Source organism: Aptenodytes patagonicus, chromosome 15 (genome assembly GCF_965638725.1).
Source record: "Aptenodytes patagonicus chromosome 15, bAptPat1.pri.cur, whole genome shotgun sequence".
In the NCBI taxonomy this organism is placed as follows: domain Eukaryota; kingdom Metazoa; phylum Chordata; class Aves; order Sphenisciformes; family Spheniscidae; genus Aptenodytes; species Aptenodytes patagonicus.
Window position 1 is genome coordinate 12,571,656 of NC_134963.1, and position 16,761 is coordinate 12,588,416.

Consider the following 16,761-nt stretch of genomic DNA (forward strand, 5'->3'; position numbering starts at 1 on the left):
CATTTTATTTTTTTATTACAGTTTTCCTAATTTCTTGCCCCAATATTTGTCAGTACAGCAATATTTGTCGAGGGAAACTGTAAAGAGAAGAAAACATAGCAACAAATTATCTGTCTATATTGTGTGTTTTCAAGGATTCCTTATGCACCCATAAGTCCTGTTGCTGTTGCTTCTGCTTGCCTTGAAGACCTTCAGCTGCAGAAGTTTTTAAAACAGCCTGTCTTGAAACCAGTGAACTTTGAAGTCTATAAAAACAGAAATGAACATCTGTTTGGGTGTTAGGATCTCACTGAACGCTACAACTGGATGCCGTGTGGAGAATCCTTAGCTGATTATGGAAAACTTTCAAATACTGGGGAGGAGGTAAATATTCCCTATCACTTTATCCTGAAGGGCTTTTTCCCTTGGCCTATTAGAACTGTCCATTTTAAACTGTAGGAGCCTGGACAATTAACAAAACAAGAAGTAAACTTCTACACTGTCAGCTTTACATACACTGTAACCTGCCAGACTGTGCTAGTGAACGGTTCAGCACTCCGTTAAGTATTTCAGATTCTTCAGTGCAGGAAAACTAGCAAGCTTTTCAGTGTTTCTTAAACATTATAAATTGCTAGTGGTCAGACTGGACATTTGGGAAGCAGGAAGGAGACTCCTGCTGCGAATTAGCCAGCACGCCTATTTTATACCCTGGCACTAAGGATTGCAATATCATCTTTCTCAGATTATTACAAGTGCCACAATATGCAGATGTGAGGTAAGAATAGCAGAGGTCAAGGGTGGAAGCTGCGAGGATTAACCAGCTAGATTACAGTTCTAGTAGTAGAGCAAGAGCTGAATTGTAGAGTGCCATAATCCAGACAACATTCTCCTGTAACTGGACCGTACTCATGGATTTTGCCTTGAGGATGAATATTTGAAAGAAAAGGTCTTGGTTTTGCTATAGTCATTTTCATCTATTACCAGGGCTTAGTATATGATTATTTCCTTAATTGCAACAATTTGCTGGGCTGTGACTTGATTCTCAAGTCACCCTGACTAATACGATCTTGGTAATTGTGATAGGGGAAACTTTTGAAGTTTGAAGACACCAAGTGATACCTGCTTGTTTTTCTCATGTTTGCAGTATCTGTTTTTGTATTTTTTTTTTCCTGCAGAATTGCTTGTTTTTCCTTAGGTGTAACTAATACGGTGGTTGAGACCCCTCAAATTCAGTGCTTCACTGACAAGATGTAAGCAGCTTTACAACATTAAACTGGTCAGCTTAATAGCAGGCTCAGGAACAATGTTACATTAACAAATCAGTTTGGATGCAGATTGGAGAAATATATCAATTAGTAATCACAAGAAGTCTGATTTCTATTTTTTAATGGTAAATTTAATAAAGATTATTTAAACATGTTCAACTACTTTGCATTGTCCTATGTACACTTAAATACTTCTATGCGTTTTTTTTAATGATTTTCTTCTTTTCTCCTGAAGTAGTAGACAGTCTGACAACACTGTGTGACAGCTATCCCATAAAACTGGGTTCCTGTCATTCTCCAATATCCTTCCAGGCAAGGATGTCTTGGGTTCCTCTAATGGAATTCTATTTTATTGGTAAATAATAGTCTGTCTTGATTAACTGTTCCAACGTAATCCTTCTCCCCTACATGTAATAAAGTAGTTGAATTACTAATTAAGTGGATTACTTAACACTGAGAATGACTGCAAGAAAGTATAAATGGGTGTACAGTAGGATCATCATTCTTATTTTAGGCTTACTGGTCTGTATTCTACTTATTACACTAGGGCAAAACCAAAGTAACGGGCAGCAGAGTCCTGTGAACAGAATGGAAGGCAGAATAGACTCCCAAAGCCTGACTTCTTGTATCAACACCGTTATTACCTTTGTTTTCATTTCATGAATTATAACCATTATTAGGTGTACATGAAAAATACAGCAATTTGCTGGGATAAAGCCAATGTAATGTGGCTTCAAGGAGCATACAGAGAAGGAAAAAAACCTAAATATATTTATGATAAAAGTGCTAGCAGAGGGAGCCTGCATAGTTCCTTGAATACGGTGGTAAAATTGCCATTGGCAAAAGAAACAGAGAAATGGTTCTTTTAATAATTCTTTACCATTTTACTGTTCTTCCTGCTGAGACTGCTAAATGCTTTACTGGCCCGAATGACATTAACATCATCCCCTCCTTGCAATGTGAGAGCTATCATTATAATGTTCACCCTTATTTCTGTTGTTGGGGAAAAGAAAGCTATGCAAGTACCAAAACTGATTATTATTTGTGCATTGGGAGCTTAGCCCCAAATGGCACACAGGAGTGTGAAAAATCTGAGATAATTGTCATTTATATGTTGTTTTCGTAGGGTTGGATTTCACCTATTTGCGCAAACCCCGAGTATCTCAGTGGGAAAGGACTCACTTGAATACATGGTTTTAACGTGCCAAATGTATACCCATTTACATTTTAATTTAGTAGTCTTTGTTGGAAATACGTGATTATAATCAAAAATGTGATTTTACAGAGAAGTTGGTGCCTCCTTCCGTACTTTCAGTAGTGCAATCAGAAGCAGAACAACCTAAACTTTCAGAGCCAAGAAGGGGGCAAGGATACCTTTTGACTGAGACACTGGAGTAACTTCCCGAGTTTTTCCTTACCGCTGTTTGCAGGATTCAGTTGCATCCAGAAGAACAAATGTTTTACTCTTTATCTCCAAAGACAATGTTTGTTAAGCTTTGGGAGTCTCGGTTAAACTGAGGCTAAGGTGTAACAACCATTAAGAACTGGCCTGGATGGTGTGATAATGCCATAGGGCATAATGGGTTTAAATTACAGGCTGCCTCTCTCCCCTCCATTCCTCTTCCTATATGGGGAAACAGGACAGTGTCCTTCTTCCCAGTCATCCGTCTGTTCCCCCTTCACTTCCTCACTGTTTCTACCATCAGGGTGAGGATGAGATTGGAGAGCAGGAGCAGCTCTGGAATTCAGTTAATGAAGGAGTTTCCCACTAGGTGGTAGTGAAGAGAATCGTGTCATGTACTGGTCAGTGCACATTTTAATTATTTTTATCGAGGGGAATCCCACAAGGATCTTACAAGCAGAATAGCCTGGCATAGCTCTGAGCTATACTATCAAAACTGGATCTCTTGGTTTGTTTGGGGTTTTTTTTGCCTTTCCTTTCTGCTTATTTCTGTGCTATTTGTTCCTCCCAAAACCAAGCAGGGTTGAGAACTATACCTGTCATGTCCTTTCCTGAAAGGTGAAGTGTCTACGTGAAGCTACTCTGGTTTTCTTTCCACCTCCATTATAGCAGAATCAAGACATGGTTAGCTAAATGTCATCTAATGACATTTAAGCAATTTGGAGGTGAGGATTTGTAGCCGGTACTTTCATCTGATTTTTCTCCACCAACTTGCCTCTGGGAGCTACCCTTCCAAACATAAAAAGAAAAAAAACCCACCACCTAATTTTTGTTTGCCCTTAGTTTTGAAATACCTTGACAGGTCTAAGTAATGCATCAATCTACATCAAAGGTTCCAGACAGAACAGGTATTTTGGAAGGACTTTGTAATGTCAGAGTAAACTGTCACTGAACTGTCACTGAAATTCAGAGAATTTCAAGAAAGACTATACACAATTATCTGGGGAATGCAAGCAGTGCTCCAGTTTGCAGTAGGAGCAGATGCTGGGTCTGCAAGGAGGAATAAATTTCTCCTGTGAATTCATCCCACCACTATCCTGTAATGATAGAGTAAGCTTGCAAAATCATTTAGTAGTCTAGTCACAAAGCCTGAAATGCTGAAAAAAATTATACCTTAATTGCTCATCAACTATAAATCATTTGTGCCAAATTAATGTGCTGGAAATTTTGCAAGTCTGAGAAATTGGAAGCTATTTCAATAAGGACACAAAGCAGGGGTATTGTTTCATAGATACCATTATCAGTTTTACATCCTATTCTCAAGGGAAAAAAATTAAGAAAGGCTCTTTAGTACCAAGACAAGGCTGAAACACTGATTTATCTTTCCCTGCATTGATTCAAAAAGATGGAGACGTTCTTTTTTTTCCCTCTTGCGTTTACTGTTACAATCGGTGAAAAGGGTAGCATAAACAGGCATCCAAGAGACACTGGGGTTGCACCACAGCAGAGTGAGGATTCCAAGTTATTTGTCCGTTTTCTAATTGTTACTGTAGATTTTTCTGCTGTGCTGAGGGAGAATAAAGGCAGGGAATTTCTCCATTGTGCAAGTCCTACCGAGAGCATTTTTTTAACAGGGGACGTGTGTATGTGGGAACACCAGAATTTCCACCAAAACTGATCGACTAGGCTGTGTACCCCACAGCTCAAGATTTTGAGCATGACTCACTCCTCTCCTTGCATCATATCCACCAAAGCTTTCTATACCTACTGAGATGGGCACAAGTACTGTGTATGGGGTGTGAGTTGGAGGGCAAAGAGCTATACGGTCAAATAGGGGAGAAAGTTTTTCCAAGGTAGCCCAGCCTGAGCTGGATGAGAGGAAATGTTAGCATTACTCGCCATCTAATCCTTCCAGCACACCTACCTGCCACGACTGACCCCAGCAGGGATCCCAGTAAGCTAGTCAGTCACGGTACTTTGAGTATTTCCACCTCATAGTTGACAAATCCAATCCTCAAGCAGATTTTGGCAAGTGGGAGGAGTGCTGATGGTGTCAGGAGCTCTAAGGTTATTTCTGTCCACGAGGCCAAAGGGCTGTGAAAAGCACAGAGGATTTGGATGCTGAGGTGTGACAACAACCCAAATCACTTGTTTTCAATGCATAAAGATACAGGCATATGGGGGGGAAGAAGCCTTCAAAGTCCAGCACCATCTTACTAAAAGCACTGTTTAAGTGAAGCACAAGAATCCCAGGCGTTCCCTCCCCTGAGACCAAGTAAGTCTGCGTTGCGTATGCACCATCTTCCTTCTGCAGTGTCCCAAAACTTCAGGTGGCTGGAACGTGTTGCAGTTTCCTCTTTATTGATGAAGGAACTGAGCTAGCAGAGATGAAGTGAGCCACCCAAGATTACACAGACAACTGGTAACAGAACTGAGAAGAAACAAACAGTTCCTTACTTTTTATCCTGTGTCATGACTACACACCAGCCTAAGTTTTTTTCCGTTTAAGAGAATAAACGAGATGGACAAAATGGAAATCATTTATTCAATCCACTAATAGAAATTAACTAGAGTGGGCTCCAAATGCCATTTTAGAGGCATCTGGCATCTCTGTAGATGCAATGAGAATGTCCCCATGTCACATTAATTTTTTGAAGATTTTAGCAAAGTTGTTATATTAAGGCATAGAATTTCTCCATACTTTTTTTTTTTTTTTTTTAACAAATACCTACTTTTACCAGACCCGGGCATTGTTCTTCTATTTATATTTAATGCAATTACATCACCTCCAGCTGTAAGTTAAAACTGGCTCTTCTCCCTCCCACACTAAAAGGAACAATGAATGAGGCTGCCCAGCTGGACTGGAACAATTGCTCTGCTCCGCACTGCACAAAGCCGCACTCGCACAAATTGCTGCAAGTGAAGTAACAGGAGGTAAGGATTACTCAAGTAAGCAAACCTAAGACAAGACACCAGTTCTGCATTTGGCAGAAACATAATCAAGGACTGAAGATTTGGCAGCAGCACCAAAGAAACCAGGGAGGAGAGAGACGAGACCGGCAACACCGGCTGCCAGTTCCTCTGCCTGGGGCTTGCACGGTTTTAACACAGGGCTGGTGATAACGTGAAGCAAATGATTTTTATTTGGTCAAAGTATCTTGAATGTTATTTTCCTTCCTTAAAAAAAGTATTTTGAGAATTGATCCCATTTATTTTACTTGCTTTGTTTAAAAGATAACAAATTCAGAGATACAGCAATCTCCAGAAACACACTGTGAATTTAAACACTCGAATTTATGAATTGTCTTACCTGAACTTTGCGTTTACCACCTAACCCTCCTTCAGAAGAAAAACCCACCACAACAGCAACGCAAAGCCGTTCTGAGGGAGTCACGCACCCCTGCGGGACGGCAGGCAGGCGGCGGGCGTGCCAGAAGAGCGGCAAGAGCAGCCGGTTTCCCAGCCCAGCAGGGGCACCCCGGAGCGCAGCCTACACCCAGGCCGCAGTGGCTCTCCCGGCCGTTCGGGACACAGCCCAGCGAGCCCCGCTCGCCCTCCCTCGGCACCTCACAAGCCCGGGGCAGCCTGTGCTCGCAGCGCTCTGCCCCCGCTTTGCTTTTCCACCTCGGGATCTGCCCGCAGAAGCGGGGGGGGGGGTGGGGGGGTGGGTGGGGGGGGGGGGGGTGTGTGTGTGTGTGTGTGTGTGTGTGTGCGTGCGTGTGTGTGTGTGCGTGCGTGTGTGTGTGTGTGTTAAACAAAAGCCCGGCCCCTGACCCCCGGCCCCGCTCCCAGCGCTGCCCCGGCGCGGGTGGGTTGGGGGGCGCTGCTCCCCCGGCTGCCGCCTGCGGGAAAGGAAACGCCGCTTCGGGAGTCACGCTTCCCCGCCTGAAGCTCGGAGAAGCTCCCCCGGCCTCAAAACCCACCCGCAACTCGCGCTCGGCTTTTCTGGCGGAGAAAGCTCCGGCTCTCCCGGCCGCTCCCCCCTCCAGACGCCGGGCGCCGGCCACACCGCGACGCGGGGAGCAGCGGGGCTCCCGGCGCGGGGCGGCCGCGGCCACGGCGAGCTCGCCCGCCCGCCCGCCCGCGGGGCCGAGCCTGAGCAGCGGCGCGAGGCGCGGCCGGGCCCGACAACCAGCACCCCGCCGCCTCCTCCTCCTTCGCCCACAGCGCCTGCGCGCGGCCGGCGCCGGCGGCACGTGAGCGTGTTGTGGGCACGTGACCCCGCGCGCCGCCCGGCCCCGCCCCCGGCCCGGCCCCGCCCCCGCCGTGCGCGAGCGCGGGGACGCGGCGCGGCCTGCCCTGGCCGCCCGGTGCCCGCCGCCTCCCCGCCCCCGCCCCGCCCCTCGCCGCCGCCGCCTCGCCGGCCATGAGGCCCAGCCGCCGTCGGCGCCCTAGCGCGGCCCTGCGTCGCGGCTGCTGAGCCTCCGCCCTCCCCGCCACCACCATCGCCCTCTCCGCCATCCCCTCCCCGCCCGGGCGGGGACCCCCCCTTCGCTCCCCTCCCTCCTCACAGCCGCCGCCATGTTGGGCCGGGAGCCGCAGCGGGGCCGCCACTGAGCCCCGGAGCCTGCGAGGCGGAGGAGGAGGCGGAGGAGGAGGCGGAGGAGGAGCCCGGGGCCTGGCCGCCCCGCACAGCCCAGCCGGCCGGCCGCCCAGCCGCAGCCATGGCGGAGCAGACCTACTCCTGGTGAGCCGCGGGGCTGAGGCCGGGCGCCGGCGCTGCGGGCCGCGGGCGGGGGGGGGAGCGGCTCCGGCGAGGGCCGGGCCGGGCCGGGCCGGCCGCAGGGGGTGTTCCGGCCCGGCCTCCTTCCGGCCGGCCCGGGGACGAGCGGGTCCCCGCCGCGGGGATGGGGTCTCGAGCGGGGACGGGGGGCGCAGGTGGGGGGGGGGTGCGCGGGCAGCCGGCGCCGCGCCTCGCCTCTCGCCGCGGGACTGCCGGCTGCGGTCTGCGGTGGGGGCTGGGGCATAAAGGGAGCTGCCGGCGGAGGGACTGTGGCCTGAGGTTTAAGCGCGGCTGAGGAGGAGGGATTAGGGGGAAGGGAGGGGGGACGACGTGCCGGCGAGGGGATGGGGTGGTTGGGCTGTGAGGATCCCCCCCGCTGACAGCCGGGGAGTGGGAGAGGATCGCTGTGAGTATTAGTGTGGCTGTCATCCTTCTCTGTCCCGGAGGCCTCCTTAGGTGAGCTGGGTCTCTGCATGCCTAGAGCTGGTACACAGCGATCCTCTGGGCCGGGAGTAGGGACAGTACCTGCTCTCAGGTTTGTGAGGCAGCAGGTAATCTCTCTGTCTAAAGGGAGATTTATGTCGGTATAGGCTGGCTGGCGAGTCAGGGGCATGTGTGTGTGTTTTCACCTAGTGACAATAGGGTTGTTCTGTATACAGGAAATAGAATGAGGAGGAAGAGACCAGTTCCTGTGGGAAGACATCAAGTATAGCAAATGAAAGCAGAGGGCATTTTTTTCTGTGTCCTGAAACTGTCTCGGGCCTAGCTGGCAGTGGATCTAAGGGACAGAGTTCGGTTTCTTCATATAATTCTGTTTTTTTGTATTGTCATGGATCACAACCAAAACACCTCAAAGAATTTACCTGTGCATCAGCTCTGTTGACCTGGCCACTGCAGCAATTTAATTGTGATACTCTTACTGCGTTTTAAATCCATGCCAGTGATATCATCCAGAGTTGTTGTTTAGATTTTTTTGGAAAAAAGGTATGATATCCTCATTAAAAAAGGAGTTAAATCTCAGCTTTTGACCTTGGTGTGTGCTGAATGTGGAGAAGGGATTGAATATGCAAGGAGTATTCCTATTCTGAATGGTTCCGGAAATCCTTCCCATTACTTTTTCAAAACTTGGAACCCAATGGGGATTTCTGGTCTGCCACATGTTGAGACTTTGGCAGCCTCTTCTCCTATCTTCTGTCACTTCTCTGTCAAGAACCATATATGCATTGGTCTTTTGCTTTTTAGACGTTCTTATTTTGTTTCATGAGCTCAGTTCAGGCAGTGGTCTGCTCTGCTTTAAAACAGCAGCGAAAAGATGACTTGTTTGACTTAAAGGATTAACTATGTATTGTTACAGTAAGTGAATGTTGGTACAGATTTAGACAGTTTAATGTAGTTCAATTAGATGTGTCTAGTGAACTATTGTCTTAGTGTGTTTTAATTGCAGAACGAAATTATAAATTCGTAAACTGCTCCGGGATTTGTCAGCTTTCTTTAAAAAACTAAATGAAACAAAATGTCAGTTGTACATTATTTTGATCTTTAACTCCCTTGCTTTTTTGAATGAGTGTCTTTGCCACAGTAGTATTCTGAAGGGAGGGTTTTTAACAGAGGCTGGGAGGAAGATTAACTCTTCTTTAGGTTGCGTATTTTAGGGGAGTGAAGTTGGGATTTAAGTTGTTCTTCACTGCTTGCTGGGTGGATCACAGGAATGGTAGTTCTTTCTTACAGTATTGAGGTTGTAACAGAACAAGGATATAAGGCTTACGTCTCAAAACACTGTGATTTTGTGTCTGTATTCACTAATGTGTCCTCATGTTTTTGAGGTTTCTGTCATTTTGCATTTTGATCCATGATCAGCATTGTCTGGGAGCTATGGAAAGAGCAAAAATCCAGTTTCAGACTAAGGAGTCCTGGTCTATAACTTGTGCACTCTCCTCTGTGAATGCATGTTTAATTACTTACGCTTCTAGCAACAATCTTGCGTTTGTTTATTTTTAATTATGGTAATGCAGCTCAGCATAAAATTGGCTAGTGCTTTAGTGCTTTTAGGAAAAAGGCGCATGTTGTCAACTGAGGAAACCAGTACTTCTGTAAAAGAATTGCACAGAATTGTGTCCAGTAATTAGTGCTGTTGTACAGTTTTGAAGTTGGCAGGTCGCATCCTGTCGGTTTGCCGGACCCGGTCCTTTTTCTGTGTTGCAAAGGCTTTCTCAGAACGAGTGCTCTCTGTGTTCCTTGGTGTACTGTCTAGCTGCTGTGCAGATACCTTATTTGACATCTGAAGATACATTAATTTGACATTAAGAAAAATCCTTTCACAAACCTCTCTTTGTATAGATGTAAATTGGTTCCTGGCCCTAGTAGTGCTTCCCTTTTGTCAGGAGTGTAAGGCTTGATTATGCCTCTTTTTGTGCATAACTATCAACATGCATCATAGAATCACTGTAGCTTCATAAGATATGACAAGGGTTTATTTTGGGTTCGATTTTTTTTTTTTAATTAAATTGTCTCAGATGTGTTAGAAATACCTTGTAAAAATGTACTTGCAAGCTGTGATTACTGGACATTAGCATTGTCAAACACGCAAAATAGGGCTTTTTCAGTGATTGACATCTCTGTTAATGCTGTTATTTTGAAAAGATGAGAACTAATTCTCATTTTGCTATATTTATTGTTTTGAAAATATAAATCTGAGATTTTAAGGTTGGTTTATATTTTTCTTTTAATTACCAAATGAAATTGATTGCAATTACTTTCTTTTATTAAGATATTATAAGAAGGCAGTACTTATGCTTTTTCCCCATCCCTTTCATAATTTTAAATACATAAGTTGTCTTTTGTCACTGTTCTTGTGAGTTATTTCTTGCAACAACCTCTTCTCCTTTTTTTCTTCAGTAATGCCCACACCTATAACCATCTGTACTTTTATTTAGCTCTTTTTTAATGTCTTAAATAGTCTTGCTGACCCAGTATTTCAGATATGTGTGTTATCCCTGAAAGGAGGATCTGCTGAGAATTTTGCTGGTGAAACAGAATACTGTCATCCTGGAAAAACTAATTTTAATATGAAATGTTGGATAAGTGCCAGATGGAAATACTCTTTCAAAGGATATGCACTTTTTTTAAAAAAGGGTGTTTGAATAAAATGCTTGTCAGCAGTGAGTAGAGAAACTTTCTTTGTCAAGTACCTGGAAGGAAGTTATGAGAGCTATGTATTATACTGCTGTTACTCAAATCTGCAAGCCACAGAGGAGCATGACTGCTGCATCGCAAGGTTGCTCGTGATTTTCTAGATTAAATGAGAGCTGAAATTAATTTTCTGCAAGTGGAATGGATTGGGAGAGGAAAGACGTTGTGGAATACCCGTTTTCCCTTTGCTTCCCGTCTGTACTCCAGCAAGGAAATGGGACTGGGTAGTGACAAAAGTTCCTGCTGCAACAAAGGAGGGAATAAATATGGGAAGAGCTGTTTGCTGATCACCAGTGTATACGTGTGTGAGTAAGAGGTTAGTAAATTTTATCTTCAGGCACCAAGCTGTTGGAAACATTACAACAGATGAATACGGAAGCAGCGGGACCTAGATTGTGGCTTCGTGAAATACTTGGTCTTTCCTTAATTCCTAGCACCTTGTGGTGAGATTTTTGCGCTGGATCCTATTTAGAGGGCACAGCAGCATGCGTATTTTGTTTATTTTCAGTTAGTAGGTGTTTAGTGTTTTTCAAGGCCTGATGTAACACCCCTCCCTTTTTACTGTTGCCCAGTCTGGCAATAGAGATTGCTTTGTTCTTTTTTTGCCCTTTGAATGCACAAAAGATTTTCACAGCTTCCTTCGTATGTGAAGAGAGAAGGAGAAGATTTCTACCCCAAAACCAAATATACTTTTAATTTTTCCTTTCCCAGAGTGTTGTATAAGAGTAATACGGATTGCAATGTGTGCGTGTCCTGTCAGGGTAATGATCAGGAGACAGACTGGGAGAGTAAGCTAAGAAGAAAAAAAGAGGCCGCTGTATTGAGTCACTAATCTTAAAAACAACTGAACTCCCTCATAAATGTTTTCATCAGTGGAATGATTCTTGTATTAGCCATCAAATGTTTGATGCGTGAAATGGTGATATATTTAGAAACCTCTACGTAATGCAAAGGGTGTGGAAATTAAGTCTAATGATATGTCAGAGTAATCAATAAAGCTACCGGGTTCTGGAATAAGTGTAAATGTACAATGCTGTCTTTGCTCCTGGAAGAATTCAAATCGGTTGGTGTTAAAAGTCTTTCTAGATTCAGAGGTCTGAGAATTTGCTCTCATTGCATTTAAGCATTTAACATGGTACTGCCATGAATTAAAATACAGTCTCTTCCAGAAGACTGAGGCAGTGCTTTTAAGTCTTAGTTGGCTGGATTAGATGTGTATGTGGGAGGGCAGGGAGTAAGAGAGGCTACAGCTTGTTGGCAGAACTTGTCAAGTACTAGTAAAATAATTTTTTGCATTCAAGATTTTTTATTTGCTTTGCTCAGTTTAGGTTGAGAGACCTGAACTGGCTAATTAAGGTGTTTTGAGGATGGGAGGCAGTTTACAACAGAAACAAAACAAATCATTCACCTGAATTTTTAAAGTATTGCACTTTTTAGGCAACAGATTGCAAAGCATATAGATTAAATTCTGTTGTATGTACTGTCTAAAATCTTTCATGAAAGCTTGGCATACAAACATGGAGTTTGGCCTTTAATCTTACACTTTTCAGGAACTGAAATTACCAGCCACATTCCATTTTAACAATTGTTAGAAGCCTCCTGAGGACAAGGATGTCATTGTATGAATGTGCATGAGTATATGGCATCAGAAAAGTGACTAAAACCTCAGTACATTTGAGACTATCAGGTTTATAGTTAATATGTTTGTCTTTCAGTACCAGTCTCACTTCACTTGTTTGTTATCCTCCCTCTTGCTTTTGCTTTCTCAGACTGTATATCATGTAGGCAGGGACTCTGTCTACAGCACTGGACTGAAATACAAATAAGGCAAAGAGCATGGGATTAGTTGAAGTTTACAGTTACTGGAATGTACATCTATATATATAATGACTCTGATTAGCAAAGGGAAAAAATTTTCCCACTTCAATGTCAAGGCTGTATTTATTAATATATTAATGATTCTTTAAGAAAAATTTGAAAATTAAGAACATAAATCAATGTTTTCTTGGTGCTGGTGTGCAGTACTTATTTTAATTAAGATTTCCGTCAGTTCTGCCTTTAGCCTTTTCAGGACATTGTGGCAGCAGAAGCCAATGGTTCCTTGCTTTTTACCCAGTGATTAGAGAACTCGTCCAGGATATAGGAGATCAGTTCCATCCCCCAGGGTTTCTGACCTTGCATCTCTCACCTTCCCGGGGAGTGCTCTCATCACCAAACTATGTGTTATTCAGAGGTTGAGCTTTGTGTGTCCTTTTAAATCTGTTTCACTTCATATGGAATACTGTAAATATTTGCTGGACCAGGCAGCAGGCGTGCCTTTCTGCCTTAATGATCAAAATACTAATTTGGGATTGGCAGGGACCTGGGTTCCACTTCCTGCCTTGATAAAAATGTAGTTTGGAAGACTGAAGGGGCTGTTGTCTGTGGGGGTAGTTCAGGATGCTTTTCAAGAGATGAAAGTTTGAATTCCCAGAAACAGAAGAAAACCTGAATATGATTTCCTGTATCATAGGTAAGTGAGCTGTTAGGTATGTGGATCTACCATTATCACTACCTTTTCTTGTGTTTTGTGTCAGGTTTGATGAACCCGAGAGCATCTCTTTCTTTTATTGAAGGATGCGAGCCAATAAACTAATTGTTTATTTTGTGCACTTTGGGATTTTGGTATAAGTTAAGCAACCTGATGCTGTTGGAATTTGAGGAATTGAGTGGGGACCACCAGACAGGCCAAATTAATTGAAGATATTAAGTTCTTCTGAGATTAGATGTGTTTTGGTCAATACCACAGTTTTGAATACTAGATTCAGGTGCTGAAATCTCTGTCATTAATCGTTTGTCACTGAAACACAATGCCAAGAAATGTTTACTTGCGAAACCTTCCTACAAGAAGTTCTTAGAAATACGTGTCATGCTTTTTAAAATGCAGTGATTTCAATTTCCTAAAATTTGGAAGAAGAGCAAAACGGATTCTGGTCTTTTTTAGTATCTCAGCTATTTTATTTCATTATTTCGGTAAAGTGATGTATCAACATGTCTGCCATAAGTGCCACCATTTTTATTGCCCTTTGACATTTTATGATGACTCTAAGCATTATAATATACTCTAAAAGCAAATAATTGACACAAGTCATTTAGTCAAACAGTCTAATTTAATTCTGGTGACATCTGAGTAAAGTTTCCAGGAAGAACCAGGGCTGAAATTGGTAGAAAAAAAATCATTGTGCACATTTTCTTTTTGGCACTACATTGCTTTAGTGTCACTGATTAAGATTAAAATTTGAAATGATTTAGCCAATTATGTGGGTTGAGTGGAGTGAAACACAAGCTAGCGTGCTAGCTGAACTGGATCCAGGCAATCAAACTGACTTTGAAAAATGATGATTTAATAAGATTAATGGAGCATATGTGTCGTTGCAACACTTTCTGATCCCCTTTCTCCCTCTTTAATTCTTCCAAGGATGCTAACGTTGATGATCTTTCCTCCTACATCTTTTACAAGTGGTGTCTGTGCTTGAAATACTCTGATCTGCCAGGCCAGGGTTCTCCTCTCATGGGCCATCCCTACAGAAACTCAGCTCTCATGATACCTGAAGTGTCTCTCTGTCCAGCAGAACCACCATGATGAGATTATCCTGGAACTGATTAATTGTGTAGCTGTTGTGCTGTCATCTTCATTATTAGATTCTGTTGCGTATTTCTTTTTAGGGCCAGGTCTAAGCCCCAGGTCCCAAATTCCCTTGGATAGCCTCCATACCTGTGTCACATTAAGTGGCATGGTACAGACAGGGGTGTCAGAAAGTAAGAATGTTCTGCTGACTCTTTGGAAAGATATTCTGTAACAGATGACTAATCAATTAAACCAGAACATATTTAATATTCTACGACAACAAGTATTCAAAATAATAAATATATTAAATGAGACTATCCTTATACTTTGCTTGTGTGGGGACAGGGTTTAAGGATGGAGTGACTTTTTTTTTTCAGGATGTCAGAACAGAGGTTCTTTAAAATCATCACAGCCGGTGTCCTGAAGTAGAGGAGAACACACTAAGAAAATTATTCTCGATTGCACAATCTTGTGATTAAGATGCCTCCCTTATTACTGAAGTTGCCCACATAGAAGTTGGAGAGATATAATCATATCTTACAGTTATATATGGTTGCATTTTCCCTAACTGGTGGAATCTGAAAGGAAAATGATGGTGTTTGACTCTCATTTCTTCTCTCCTTCCTTCTGAAAACAGTATTTTCTTCTGTGTCTGTCAGGTTTGGATGTTCTTCTTTTACTTCCTGTAGCTAGTTCATAGGCTTTTGACCCATGAAAGTATTTTCCCATGCAGCATGGGTATGTAGCTGAAGACTGTGAAATGATTCTCTTCCAATTTTACACCTTAGCCGCATTTCTGCAGGCGTCTCTACGACAGAGGTGTGGGGGAAGCAGGAGGAGACCCAGGGGGTTCCACCCTCTGTTCACACACACAAGCCTTACCTTTAGACATGAGTTGGCAAGCTTACCTGCAGGAATAGGCCTGAACCTAGATTATTCTTCAGTCCGGCTGCTAAAAGAAAAAAAAATGTGCTGTGCAGTATGAACTACTGGCTTTTAAAGCTGAGCCCCCTCCAGTCCTCTGGTGTTATCAATTAGTTCTACTTGCTCAGTGCTTTTTTGCTTGCCACTTTCTGTCTCGAAAGCCCAAATTTACTTATTCATTCCTATGGACTCTGCTGGTTTTGGACAGAGGTATCTTTAAAAAGTCCTTTTGTTCATCTGATAACTAGCCAGAAGATAACTTCTAGTACATTTGCCAGTGATACATAATTTTAAATAGCTTTAAAAGTTTGGCAGAAGTTTACAGAGATCAATGGAAATGGTAAGAGTTGATACTGTTCCACTGAATCACAGAAGTTTGGGAACTCTTCACTTACACCATTTTCTTATATCAGTAGTACTACAAATAGCAACTTCATGCTAGAATAGCAAAAGCACCGTACAGATGGATTCATGGTGCAGCTTAGTTTTCAGGTGGTACAAAAAATCAAGTGGTCTCAGCATGTAAATTTGGTGGACCTGTCTCTACAGCAGTGATGCACAGATAGTTTTGCAGGGGGTTTCTCCACACAGGTTAAGCTAGTAGCAAGTGTATATTCTCAGGGTTTATTTTAATGTCAGTAGTTACTTGGATTAATAAGTTTAGTTTACTCCACTTGAGATAGTGTAGCTTGGGCAAGAGCGAGCATTACAAAATGAGCTCTGCAGTAGTGCGATTAGCAGGACAGAGGTGAACACAGCAGCTGAGTTACAGCTCTCTCTGCTGCCTCTTAGTTCTGGCGTCTGTGGCACTTAGCAATCTGCCATCCCTTCTTCTGTTAGATAGCTAGCTCCAATTTAAAACTTGATTTAAATTTATTTGGAAACTTTTGTAGTGGGTAGAAATTCAACAGTGGATTCTGAATCATCATTATAATTAGGATCAACCAGCTTTTGGTACAGATATGTTGGTTGTATGAGACCAAGGCTGAATGGTATGTTGTTATACAAAGAACTATTTTTACTGGTATAAATTTACCACTTTCAAGGCCACAGTTGTGATTTATCTCACCATCATCTGTGCCAGACCCATTTGGCAAGATAAAATAGGTGTAGCATGACTTTGACTTATTTAGTCAATGGAAAGACCATTTTCCAGGTGACTGTTAGCTAAAGGTGAGGTTGGTGAAATAGCAGGAGGTGAACAGAGCTGGATTATAAGGATTTCTGTAGCCTGTATTGCAGACTGGTGAGGTGAGGTATGTCTGTGTCTTGCTTTCTAGGTTTGATGGTGCGAGGTCATTCTGGTCCTTTTTAGAAGTTCAGATTGATGGTCTGTTTGCTGGAGGAAAGATTATCTGCTCCGTGAACTCTTTTCTTGAGGTGGCTGATCCTATACCTTCACTTGAATAGCTGATCTGAGAAGTTACATGAAGGGCTAAAAGCTCTCGTGGGGAATATTATGATCTCTGTAGGGTTTTGAAGATGAAGAGTAGAATCTAATTAAGCTTTACGTTGAAAATAGTTTAACGAGCTTTTTTTTTTTCTCTCAAAAAAGGAAACTTTAAAGCTAAATGGTGAAGAGCTGAACTTTTTTTTTTTTAATTTTCTGCTAACTTGACTACTTCTAAAGCAGATGCAGCTGTAAGCAGTTACAGATGGTACAGAACAGAAA

General features: G+C 43.2%; 1 protein-coding gene across 1 annotated transcript in view; it reads left to right on the forward strand.

The window, feature by feature from the left end:
- The first annotated feature begins 7,029 nt into the window (after nucleotides 1–7,029).
- Nucleotides 7,030–16,761, forward strand: part of SPPL3 (signal peptide peptidase like 3) — a 66,628-nt gene continuing 56,896 nt past the window's right edge. Inside the window, exon 1 of the mRNA XM_076352880.1 lies at nucleotides 7,030–7,333. Coding sequence (XP_076208995.1) covers nucleotides 7,311–7,333 — 23 coding nt within the window. The 5' untranslated portion in view covers nucleotides 7,030–7,310. The remainder of the gene's footprint in view (nucleotides 7,334–16,761) is intronic.